This window comes from Mixophyes fleayi, chromosome 2, assembly GCF_038048845.1.
Source record: "Mixophyes fleayi isolate aMixFle1 chromosome 2, aMixFle1.hap1, whole genome shotgun sequence".
NCBI classification, from domain to species: domain Eukaryota; kingdom Metazoa; phylum Chordata; class Amphibia; order Anura; family Limnodynastidae; genus Mixophyes; species Mixophyes fleayi.
In genome coordinates, this window is record NC_134403.1 from 266,785,243 (window position 1) to 266,798,858 (window position 13,616).

At 39.2% G+C, this 13,616-nt stretch overlaps 1 protein-coding gene across 1 annotated transcript in view; it reads left to right on the top strand.

The window, feature by feature from the left end:
• Positions 1 to 3,485: 3,485 nt before the first annotated feature.
• The window catches only part of RASSF5 (Ras association domain family member 5), a 38,474-nt gene continuing 28,343 nt past the window's right edge, over positions 3,486 to 13,616 (top strand). Inside the window, exon 1 of the mRNA XM_075196157.1 lies at positions 3,486 to 4,026. Within this exon, the coding sequence (XP_075052258.1) occupies positions 3,922 to 4,026 (105 nt within the window). The 5' untranslated portion in view covers positions 3,486 to 3,921. The remainder of the gene's footprint in view (positions 4,027 to 13,616) is intronic.

Consider the following 13,616-nt stretch of genomic DNA (forward strand, 5'->3'; position numbering starts at 1 on the left):
CAGTCCTGATGGTAGTGTTCCCAGTACGTCATCTGGGAAAGGCGATGTCAAACTACACAGTCTTTTGAAATCAGTCAAAAAAACACACACCAAAATTTTTTTACGTGTTGAAGCGAAATAGAAGTGTAACTGAGGAAAAGCTAAGTGCTCTGAATCAGAAATGACACCAATCCCTGGGGAGAGTCCTTCCACCAGTGGTATGTCTAATCGTGAGCATTCTGTTAGTGACAGTGTACCCATAAAGAAGGTTCCTTTCAGCAGTTCTGCTGATGTGTGCCTTAACAGCCCGAGTGTAGTCGGTGATACACCAATTGAGGATGACACTTTTTAATTAGAAGAGGATGAGGGGGAGATTTGTGTAGGCGACGAGGGCACTAATGATGATGTTGATGATTATGATGCAGACAGATACCAAATTGCCTTTCTCAATTTCTATTTATATTCTAGACTCTATAACGGCTGAATAGTTTACTATTTTACTCCTAGTGGAGAGGGGGTCTGATGCAGACAGATACCAAACTACCGTGGTCCATTTATTTTTCTAATTCCACAGTCTATGCAGGCTGCTTTTTTTCTATTCAACTACAAGTGGAGGGTGTAATATACACCCAAAGACGATGGCTGCATTGCCAATAGGCAAAGATGAAGAGGAAGACAACCATGTTTGTGTGGAGAATTAAGGACGGCCTACCATGGATTAAACTGTTTTCTTCCTAATTTATTAGCTTTAGAATTACCTTACTTATCCAAGAAACAGGTGGAGCACTTAATTAGGTTATTTTATGCACAAAAACATTGATTTTTTAAACAAAATTGCAAAACAAAACCAAAACACGAAGGTAATCCAGATCCAAAATCAAAACCAAAACACGGGGGGCAGTGACCATCTCTAGTATGGACACATAGGATAGGTTTTATTTTTGTATATTTGTTTGCATGATTTACACTTGTGTTAAAAAACACAAGTAGTGCAGTGTTTAAACACCCCTGGGTAAGGGTCCTAGGTGAGAAACTTACACATGATAAGCATATCATTTCATTAATGTGTCCTGTGAAATTAATAATATGAATGGAAAAAGCAGTAAGTGCTGGCATTCTGTCCAATCAGCACCATGACGTCCAATCTGCAGTGACATCACTGGATACCTTCCTGTGTATGAGTCCTCCAATAAAAGTAGTGCATTTCTGCACAGTAAGTCTGCAAGGTTGATCCTTTCACTCGGCTGCCTTGTATATTAAAGGTAGCTATCACATTACTACACTGCAGAGAGGTAAAATAGCACATGCAGGACACATATAGTGATAACTGGATTCTCAGGTAGGATGAAAAACTCACCCTAATCACAGCACCCCCACAACAAGCCCCATGGGCTGCTTTCTGTAGCCACTGTTCCCATGGTTCCGTCGTTCTTCTGAGGGCCCAGCTAAAGTGAAGGGCTATTTGGCTGTACGAACCAATACGAAACTGCTAACACAGAGCTTGCAGTTTCTTATTAGTCCTCATGCTCACACCCATCTCAGCTTCCATTTCTAAATAGTGAACAATAATATTTTTAATATACTACAGAAACAAAGGTGCCTGGAAAAATATACAAATGGGAAGACAGAGAAAGAGGAAATGTAAAAAGTATCCAGGAATGCTGCTTTAAATGTAAACAATTCAATTATTTTGGATATATTATTCAGCTCTGTAATACAAAGCCGTTGATACATATTAGTTAAATAGTGATTTCACTTGCTCTTCGTACTGCTTAAGGTATATGTTAGAAGATTGCAACATTGATGTAAACTGTGGACAAAATATATGGCTGTATTATACATGTCAACATTCAGTCTTTCCTACTGACACTCTAGCCTTTACAACAAACTTGCAGCCTATGTGGGTGAAAATGTTATCACTCTTATTGCTAACAACCTCTCCGGATGTATTACGTAGAGAGACTTCTGCTGGGTTTTTGCAAGAGGAAGTTAAGAAAGGTGCAACAAGTTTACTTCTCATATGAGAATGGGGTTATGCTTGGTTGTTTCACTATACTAGTACACAGGGCAGAACAAAGACACTGAGAATAATTTAATTATATAAAAAGTATCACACATACACAGTTAGTAGGAATTATGATGTATATTAATCTTTATTTAACTAATAAGTTAGAAGGAAAAGTACTTGTTTTTAAATTACATTTTGTAGGATCTGCCCCTATGATTTTTAGTAGTTCTACCAGCTGTACAATTCAAATCCACTGATATCGGCCCAGTGATGTGGTGGGGGTGGGTGATTTACCGTTCATAACCATTGCTCTTGTGAAATAACATACATTGTGGGTTTATGCCAATGTAGAGGTAAAACTGAACCTGATGAACGACCCAACTGTCAAATGACAAATGGAATGAGATAAGCCCCATGTTACCTGTTGCCCAATAATCTCACAAAAAAATACACAATTAGCAATGGAGCAAAGGAGCTCTCCTCTTTGTGTGTTACCTATATAACACCGTACAATTTGACTGCAAATTCAGAAGACCAAGCCAGCCCTAGTATTTCTATTTCAACAATGACAATTCGCAATGGAGCTCTCCTTTTTGTGTGTAACCTATATAACACCGTACAATTTGACTGCAAATTCAGAAGACCAAGCCTGCCAGTCCTATTATTTGTATTTCAGCAATGACAATTAGCAATGAAGCAATGGAGCTCTCCTCTTTGTGTGCTACCTATATAACACAGTACAATGTGACTGCAGATTTACACCAAGCCTGCCAGACCTATTAATTGTATTTCAGAAATGACAATTAGCAATGGAGGTCTCCTGAATGTCAATGGAGACTTTGACGAACACTGCTACCCCTCCTCTTTCTTTTCTACCTATGACGCTGCTAAACTACTCTAGAGACTGAGAAGAACTGCGCTACCCTTCCTGTGTCCCTCTGTGAAATTGCGCTGGATCGCCGTGGAGGGTGGTACTTTTAGAATCCAAAACTTGCGAGATCGGACGACGTAACAATAACGTTTTGCCTCCTTTTCAATCCCGAGGGCGTGAGAAAGGGCTTGGTACTCGGATCTGCTAACTTCAGGTGTGTTCGGTTCTCTGGGAACCAAGCCTGAGCATCTCTAATAATAATCCATATAGCACAATACTGTACGAAACTTGTGTAAAAGTTACATTCTACTCCGTTATTCACCAAAAATGTGCTGGATCGTTCCTTCAAAAATCAATTGCAATGAAAACACCATTAAACACTGCAAAAACGAATCTCTGGCAATAAGTACCAAAATTCCTTAATTTTATGTATGCCACCACCAAAGAAAATCTACCTAAAAATTCAATAGGAAACGGAAAAATACAACAAAATGAAAATGCACGGAAACCCCTATCCCCAAAACCCCCTTCCAGTGTCATATAAAGACTTTGTATATTATAATGTTATTGTGTTTACATGATGCTATTTAATTTCAACATACGTTTTTTGTAGATTCTCTGAGAGTGATGTTTAAAATACTATTGCAGCACCCTGAAATCGCAGCATAGAAAGGAACCCAGGGGAAGTGGTTTAACCGAAATATAAACTGCATGAAGCAGAAAATGAGGGAGGGGGCAGAGAAAGAGGAGGCTGAGAAGTATAGAGATGAATTTCACTGCTGTAGAGACTAGGAACCCAGCACATATTGTGAGCCTAGCTGACAAGTGCAAGGTGTAAACTAGTGATGGCCATCATACCACTAAAGCACATGTGCCAGGCTCACCTCTGAACCGTAGGAACTTGTGGGTTTTAGCCCCTGTGAGGAATAGATAAACAGCCTGTGCCAAAGAAATAAAAGAGCTTGGTAACATAGGCACATTCAATGGCTTAATATGATTTACCTAATCTCTACGGATTAATCCCCTATTGTCGGAGAACGGGTTACATTACTGAGGGGTACCCATGACGGTCAGCGGAAGTATGAGCAGTGGGTACTGCAGCCTGGAAGAAGACATTGAAGATTACTTCTTTACAGCCAGGGAGAACCTATCCAGAAAGAGTGCCAAGGTAAGACATGCTGCCATATCTATGCAATGCCTGGGTGGAACCAGCGCTATTTTCCTATGCAGTGTCTGCAAAGCGAGTAATAGGCTGCTGGTTTGCAGCAGCATGTCGCTGTCAGAGGCGCTGCTACAGAGAAGCCAGCGGTGGCTGGTAGTGAAGGGGTTAAAGGAGGCCCATGCCAAGCTCTACCATTGGCTCTCCTGTAGATCGGTGACTTGTGGGAGGGGGTGCATGTTTTTTTTTTTTTTTTTGCATTGGGCCCTTTGGCTGAAAATGAGCTCTTGAACGTTTTTTCTTGTTGAAGTCAATGCATATCCCCTGGTAATTTCCAGGGAAAGCCCTGTTTTACAGAGTTATGCCTTTAAATGTCTTTTCACGACCAACTGCACAATATAATGATCTTATTGTGTTTATAAAATGCAATCTACCTGATCTGTTCTTATTTTCTGTAATTGATCATTAATATTTATTAGAGATGAGCATTTTAAAAAAACCAAAAAAAACCATAATCATAAACATATAGTGAAGGGGTCGTGGTTGTAGTGGATAATCCCTACTTCTGCATTTTAATGAGTTAAGAGCAGTGATGGGCAACAGGCGGCACTAGGATTGCATGTGGCCTTCATTTTCTTTAGGCTTTTATGTCAGATTTGTGATAGTTTGTAATATTTGTTTATCTTACATTAAAATGTCTGCTGATTACAGACGTTTGACTCTTTCTTTGATTTACTGTATTGTTTTAATTTATGACTGAGATTAAGGGTGATATGCAGCCCTTTTAAAGGTTATAGGGCCACCCCATTCGGTTTCGTAAGGGTATCAGGTGGCCTAAGACTGCTTAGAGGCATTCACTGCTTAAAGGCATATGTGCAGCTGTGGTATTCCTGGAAATTATTTGAAAATGTTGCCAATCATGATCCCCAACTGTCCCACTTTAGGAAGGACAGTCCTTCACTTTGGCCTCCTGTCATTCTTTCCAGATTGTCTGTCTTTAGTCTCTACAGATTGTCTATTTTTAGAGTGTGATGTATAGGTCTGAATGAATAAATTCCCTTATGTTTGGATCCCATAGTTATGAACTGAAACATTTTTTGCTGTTCCACAAGGACCACTCCACTTTTCCCTATGGGTACCAAAAGCTTAAGCATCCTATTCCCACTAATCCTGTTGATCTAGATGTAAAAGGAATTTGAATGCTAAAGAAAATAAGCTTTCTGAGAATATTTCAATGGCAAAAATAAGACTGTTGTAGGAAAATATGGAAATGTCGCTCCTGTACATATAATAGTTTCCATTCATGTATTAATATGTGTTCTAGTGAGTTGTCATAATCTTAACTATAGCTAGCTTTGGGTTTTGTCTGTGAACACAAGTTAACATACTTTTTTTGGTAGGTCAATCTCTGTAGCATTTTTTTGTACTTATTATACTCCTTATTCAATTATTGTACTTATTGTTTCCCTGGAGGTTTGGGGTAATAAAATGGGTATTGCCCTAGGCCCTCAGATTGACATCTGACAACCACATTGTGTTTAGGCTGTTTATTTTTTTTTGTTTTTAATCAAAGCAGATATTATTTGGTAATATTTTGTCACATTACCTGTGTGAGGTTCAAAATTAGCTATTTGAAAAGTAGGCCAATTTCTTAGTAACCAGGAAAAAAATGTTTTTTTAAAGCTGTGTATGATTCACACTACGTGGGAGATGTTTTAATGTGTTGTGAACCGTATATACAGTATATGAAAAAAAAATGTATTTGTTTCACTGCTGGTGTTTTTAAGGTTTTGTAAAGTCACAAATACAAATCCCACTGTCAGAGTAATCTAACTATGACACCATATGCAAATCCTCCCTACGTCCCTCCCACCCCAAAAATAAGAAGCACTAAAAATAATGACAGTACTTAAAGTGAATTTAGCCTACGGCCAAAAATTATTGTATATTAGTAGATAGACATATTAGAATGTTGCTTCTAGTAAAGTAACCATAAGGCCTGCTTATTTATAACTATTTAGCATACAGAATATTTTCCAGGTTAAAGGAGTACGCTGTGAAACGTTTCTGTTTGTCTAGCCTGAATAATATATAATTTACAATATTTTCTATCCATTCTACCCCACTTTCAAACTTTGATATACAGTATTACGAAAAAGTGTCTTGATCAAACAAGACAGACCTGAATTGATCTTTACATTGCTAAAACAAAATTTATAATTGAGATGGTAACATAATTAATTATTGAAGCATAGTTGTAAAGTGGACCTGTTATGAATATAACTATTACACCTCTAAAAGTATTGGTAATAGAAAAACAATACTTGTTTTTGTTTTATTCAACATAAATGTTCTGCTGCTGTTTACTTTGTACTTTTGTCTTATTTCCTGCAGCCATCTTGGCAGGCACCATCTTGATGATAAAATGATTGGGCCGGTAGGTACCCAGAATGCTCCCCTACTATGTCTCCTGTGGTGTCAGACCAGGTAGTTTTACTTGTGCATGGATGAGCTCTGGGACCAATAGTTCATTTACTTTTTGATATCTAATATCCTACACTGTATGTTGAACAGCCATCGCAGCCAGGTATTAATTAAGCACATGCTTTGCAGTCCCACCACCTGATCTTCTCTTTTAATTGAATATTTTTTGCAAAACATCCCACTGTAGTTTGCTGTCAAGGCTGAGTTGGGAGATGCATTTGATATCTGAAAAACAAGTGAACACAAAACCTCCTCTCTTGTCCCAATCAGCAGTACTGTTGTTTAAGGGAATAGTAACAACCTACAGCCTGCGGTGGCCTAAAATCCACATAGGCCTAGGGCTGGATCAAAGATGTGGGCCCATACCACTTCCTTAGTGGAACCTTCCAATCCGACTAGATTCATCTCTAAATTATTCTAAAGATTATCCTTAAGATTGATATCAACATCTCCTTTGCTTTCAGTACCTTCCACTCCTGAATTCTTTGCAGGGTACAAAATGCAGATCCGTGTGCAGTGAGACAAGCAGTTCTCAATGCACATGTACTTGATGAGACACATATTTTAACGGAGAGCCGCAGCATATTATCAACATACAGCATAAAGGAGACATCTGACTGCTTGGAGACTCTGGCCAAATACAAATTCATGATTGGTGGGGCCACCAAATAAAGTGTGAAAGTGGCACCTAGCATATAGAACAAGAGAATTGGTGCTGCACACTTGTCCTTGCACAGTTTAAGAACAGAGACTGAGATTTACAGCCAGCAAACTCAAATTGATGTAGCAAGAGGACTCTTTGGGGTACTGAGTTCAGACCCCCTGCTCATGAGGTTGTTCTGGTTCTGGCAAGAGGTCCAGTTGTCCACCTCATGAAGTATATAAATATATATATCTAATTAACAATAATATATATATATATATATATATATATATATATATATAAAGTGTGTGTGTATATATATATATGTATGTATATATGCATACACACACACACACACACACAGTAGTTTGGCATTAGAAGTCTTGGCTGACAGTTGGACTGCACAAATTTATATAGACAAATACACACACTATTTTAGCTAGTCTTCCAGACTTCTTTTCTCTCCTTGCCTTAGGGCCTGTGTGTCAGCCATTAATAATTTCCATCTCTCCTACTCTCTGTTTTTGACAACTGGAGGATACAGAATCTCACATAGAGATCATTGATCTCTATGAAGAGATGTTGGAGCAGTGCACAAGGCCATCTAAGTGGTGAATAACAGAGCACAATTGGGATAAAGCAGGACATCTACTTTTTCTTGACCTGAAGAGACTCTATGGAATCTCTCCATCGAGATCAATGATCTCTCATGAGATTCTGTCTCTCCTTTATTCAGCTGTCAAAAACAGAATGTAGGGCAAAGGAAAATTATTAATGTTTGTGTGTACAAAGTCTTAGTATGCTTTTTATTTCCTCTTCATTACATTTAGTAGTTTTTGTTTTAACCTACACCTTCACAATGAAGCATTTTCATTAATGAAAACATTTTTAGTCTCGGCAAAAGACAAATTATTGGCTTTTGCTCACACTTCGCAGTATTCTTGGGAAACTCAGTTATAAGACTGCCCCCCCACCCATGTTTTGGAATTTAATGCTGAAAGGCTATAGGCACTATTTGAGGTAGATGTTAGGGTGGGCTAAAGATCCTTAGATGCTGATCTCATCTGATCATTCACATAGTATGTGCTGAAAGCTGTCAGACGTCCTATAGTTGGATGTCATAGTAAGATTCTCAGAGAGCATGCGCCTGTCAGGGCATTAGATGTACACACTCGTTAATACTCAACAATATCTGCCCAGAAGATGACTAAGTGGATAAAGGCATGTAAAGGGTGAACTTAGAAGAACCTACATTCAGTAAACGTAGCATATATATATATAGCTATATGTTGTCTGTCCATATATCTGCAAATCTGCACTACATTTATAAAAGTAACCTAAGTAACTGCCTAGAGAAGTCTAATATTGCCAAGGTGATTTCCGATGAAAGATGACCAAGGAGATAGTGGCACAAAATTGTAGTTCACATACCAAAAAATACCACTGGACAATGTTCACACTTTTGATTGAAGCACATTATATGTCATATGTAATATTTCAACAGCATGGTGGCTTAGTGGTTAGCACTTCTGTCTCACAGCACTGGGGTTATGAGTTTAATTCCCAACTATGAGCTAATAAGTGAGTGTGTGTGTGTGTGTGTGTGTGTGTGTGTGGACTATAGGCTCCTATGGGACAGGGACTGATGTGAGTGAGTTCTCTGTACAGCGCTGCGGAATTAGTGGTGATTTATAAATAGCTGATGATGATATATGCAACCAGGCTTCCCTTATCTAGAACAACCTACTTGAGTCACTTATATCTGCCACCTGTTTTCCAAGTGTCCATCTTTCAGCTCTATAAACATGATGCAATTGTATTGCTTAAGGCATTTTGTTTATGCTAAGACACATCTGTACATCCAGGGCATACAAGAAGGGACTCTCAATTTACTATATTTCATTGTGGTTAAACACCTTATAAATAAATAATAAACAAAGTGCAAGCACACAGCTATTTTCTATTACCACAGGTATTATTATTATCCTTTATTTATCTGGAGCCACAAAGGGTTTACAGTGCGAAGAGCTTGGACAAAACAGAAACAGCATATAGGGCAGTACAAAAAAACAAATATAAAGTGCAATTAAACCAACTCGGGTAAGAATAGGTGCACAGGTCAAAGAGATATAAGTGAACATAAGAACACTTAGAAGCTAGGAAAGGGAATGAGGAGAGATTGGGAGTGAACTAAAGCAACTTGAACCTGTGCCCTGCAGTGTGGATGAACTTAGAGGACCAGAGCAGAGATGGAAATGTGAACGCAAGGTTGAAAAGGAGAACCAAGGGCAGGGTCTAGTGTAGGGGCACAACAGTTAGGCTGGTGAGCCGAAGGCAGAAGTAACAGGAGGAAGACACAAGAATTAGAGGGCCCTGCTCACGGGAGCTTACAATCTAAAGGAAAGAGGCAGACTGACAGGAGACACAAAGTGGGGAGTCAGGGTGAGGGGACTAGAATCTGGAGGGGGAGATGAACAAGAGCGGCTAGTATAAGGAGCGGAGGGAGAATGAGTTTGAGGGATACTACAATAGTGAAGAAGGATTATGAAGAGGGAATGAGGAGGGCAGGTGAGAGGTAGCTTTCACTAACTGGGCTTATTATTTTGAACTGCCAATGTTTCCTCCAGGTTCCCCAAGAGACAGGGGCTGGCAGGGTTGGGGGGCAGGGGGACACTGCATTTTCTTTTTAAATGTTCCTAATAGGTTACCAAGCTAAGTCTCACCCCATGGGCTAACATTTGCCAGCAAGTCCCTCCAATGGAAAGCCCTTCCTGTTAAATGCATGGTGATCGACATATACAGTATATAAAGCAAAGTATATATATATATATATATATATATACATACGTGTGTGTGTATATATACATACATACATATGGCTGACAGTGGGCCTGCACAAATTTATTTGCTGGTGAGATTAATAGAGATGGAAATAAATGCTAGAAAAAGTAGTAGCAATGAAGTAAAAATGATGCAACAGGATGTAGTAAAATAGGCACTAAACTAATTTCAAAATTGTAATATCCAGACCAACCAAGTAGCTTCCCCACCATCTTAGTGTGTTCTCATCATTTCTAAGTAATTAGCTTTTAAAATATATCACCTGTCATCAGGCTGTCCTATGTAGAACAGGTCTGGACAGTTAGGAACCACCAATTTTGTAACATAAAGGATATTTTGTAGAGTTTGACAATCTGTTTTATTTTGTGAATTTCATACAGCGCTTGTGTACAGTAGTAATATGTACACTTAATTGCATACCCAGGATGTTTTTGTCCTTTGAATCATAACCTTCAATAAACCACTTAACTTAACATAACTATAGAAAAGATACAGAGACTTATACGAGTGGCTAAAGAAGGTCACAGTTTATGTGGCGGTGAAAGTGAACTGTGAGGCAGCGACATCGACTGTTATTGAGAACCAAGCGTGGATAACTAACGGCCTAATCCACTTAACCTGAAGCAATTCCTCAACTTGCCTGGCCAGCACTAAATCTGGCGGCATAGTGACCACGCCCCCTTCTTGACTACCCAATAGCGTGCCCTCAGAAGCAGGCCAAGGGATTCTTCCCATGAAGGATCATGAGTCCGTTGCTCAAAGGGGGGCTCACTTGCAGTCAATCAGCGATAGGGCTGTAACTATCAGTTGTTGCTCACAGACACAAGGTGGTCCTCGAGGTGCAAGGGTGGGTGGAGGCAGAGCATGAGACCTGCCGGGGATTATAAAGACTGCTCACCAGGACCTCCCACTTGCTGCTCATTGGTCAGTCTGGTACTTGCTGTTAACTCTTTCAGGTAAGGTTTCAATACTCCATAACACTGGAATGCATATAAGTGCTTTCATCCCTATGTGGACTCTCTTGTCATTTCAGCAATCTTACACTTATGAATCCTTATGCTTGGAGAGGCGGAATGGGGAAGGGCGGGAAAACATAGGAGGAGTACAGTAGGGGAATTTTTATTCAAGTCACACTCTACTCTATCTAGACACTAGCTTGTTATGTAAGTGATGCGTAAGTACATTTGTTATCGCTGATGCACAATTAGCGCAAATGCTATTGATGTACAGCTGGATACGTCTTGAGATGTGTCAGATGGTAAATAACGCTGCAGTATACATTTATTGCACATCACACAAATGTTTTAGGTCATTCTTAACAATAACCAGCATTACATTTGGGTAATTATATTTTACAGCTGCACCTTGATCATTGACCAGTTTTGCGCCCGCAGAAAAGAGATATATATATATATATATATATATATATATATATATATATGAGCATTGCGCCTCAATATATAAGATGTAACAGCTTTGTACCCCTTATATGAAGTATACCAGTATTGCGCGCCCCATCACGTGAGATGTATCAGCCTTGCTTCCCCACACATAACATTTACTAACCATACACTCCATATATGATATATGCACCTGCAACACAAACGCAGCTCCCTGTGCCCCATCATATGATATACCAATCTGTGCCTCAGAGAGGGCACCAGCCTTTGCCCCACACATTGTACAAGCTTGAGCCCCCCACCCCCCATTAATGTACCAGATCACTGTACCAGTCTCCACTGCATTGCATGGGAGCAGTTTAGTGCATCAAGGCCCCATGTTACATTTCTCTGTGCTTCTACGTAGAAAACACATTTATGAGACGATCAGGGATTCTGGTGAATGCAGAAATGTGCCTGGAAACACTACATGTGAGGAACTAGCTATCAGATGATTACATAAAAGGACCATGCTCTGCATTTTTCCAGCCCTGATTCCGATCTAAAACAGATATAATAAAATTATTTATACATGTAACCTCTCTTCATTGAAATGACACTTATGAACAAAACAGTGAGCATGGATTGTAAACACAAGATTTCTAGAGGGGTATTTAACAGAACGCCACAGTGTGCATGACCAGCATGCATGAGTCATGGCTATCATAAGACCGTACTAGACCACTCTCCAACCCCTTCCCAATCATTTTAGATACACTTGCAATGCTACATGCACTTCTGTTAGATGCATCCAGCTCTCCCTTAATGAGCAGGGGAGTGTGTAGCGGACATATCTCACAACTAACTCTGCAGTCAGGACAATGTTTTGGCTAAGTGGGACAGTCACCCAAAAGTGGGACTGCCCCACCAGAATCAGGACATTTGGCAGACTGTCCTGCTCTCTCCTACCTGTTCTTGCAGATTTCAGTACCTATTGCTGCTGGTGTCTTAAGCTCAGTTGCTGCTTGTCTGGACTCTGAAATCTTTGGAATCTGGTTGGTAAAAAAAAAAGGATAGATACATGAGATATGGAAAGTCTAGCGATGAGTGAACACAGAAGGTCTCCCTTCATCTAATTAACCCCAACATTAAGTCAGTAGCACCCATGTTTAATATTTAGGTCTCTTTACCTTCAACCAGCACAGCCATTACATTACGAGACCTCACATGTAATATATAGGCCTATGTACACCCCCACAACCAGCTCCTCCATTATGTTACTAGTATTATCATTTAATAAATAGACTAATTGCCACCATACTGCCCTGACATTAAATTAATAGTATTCTCATTTAATAAATAGACCTACCCCTACCCCAAGCAACCAAAACATAAAATAATTAGGTGTAATAAGTCAGCCCCACATTCAATTAATAGCCCCCAAACTACCCTAAATTAATACTCCCATCACTGCACCTTAAATTAACCACCATGACACCACTATTATAGTAAATAATCCCCACCATAAGATTAATAGCCCCAACCATCACCCAAACAATACATTAATAGTTCCCATCCACCAGTAAATGATTAACCTCCACCATTAAATTAAAAGCCCATGCTCTAGTCTATGCACTAACCACAAAGTCACTGTATATGTCATCAAATAAGTAAAACACGTAAGATAATATTTTTTAACTATCTTTTAAACACTGATTTATTTATTTTTCTTTCCAGTTAAAAGACAAAACAGAAAAAGTGTAACTCCATTACCTTTGTTGCCATCTTTTATTTTACACCCCTTATATTTCAGTATAACAGGGGTGGCCAACCAGTCAGATACTAAGAGCCAAAAATGATCCATAGATACAGTAAAGGTCCAACTTTACTTTTATATATGTATGCATATACATATACACAGTATAAACATGCATACCATACTCACATACATTGAAAATATAGCATAATTCATAATATCTTGTTAAGTGAAAAAGAATATATCCAATATTACCACAATATTCCTGAATAATCATTAAATCAATACAACTCAGCACTGCACAGTTCTTACCTCGCTGCTGTGTCCAGCGGAGGAGGGTGCTAATTGCTACTTACAGTCTCTTCACAGTAGCTCACACTGCTACTGCATCCACAATCGCTGTGGAGGGAACTGTTGAAGTGGGGATAAAAAAAACCTTCACATTCCAATCAGACTTCCCCACATTACATCAGACTTCTCCACATATCATCAAATG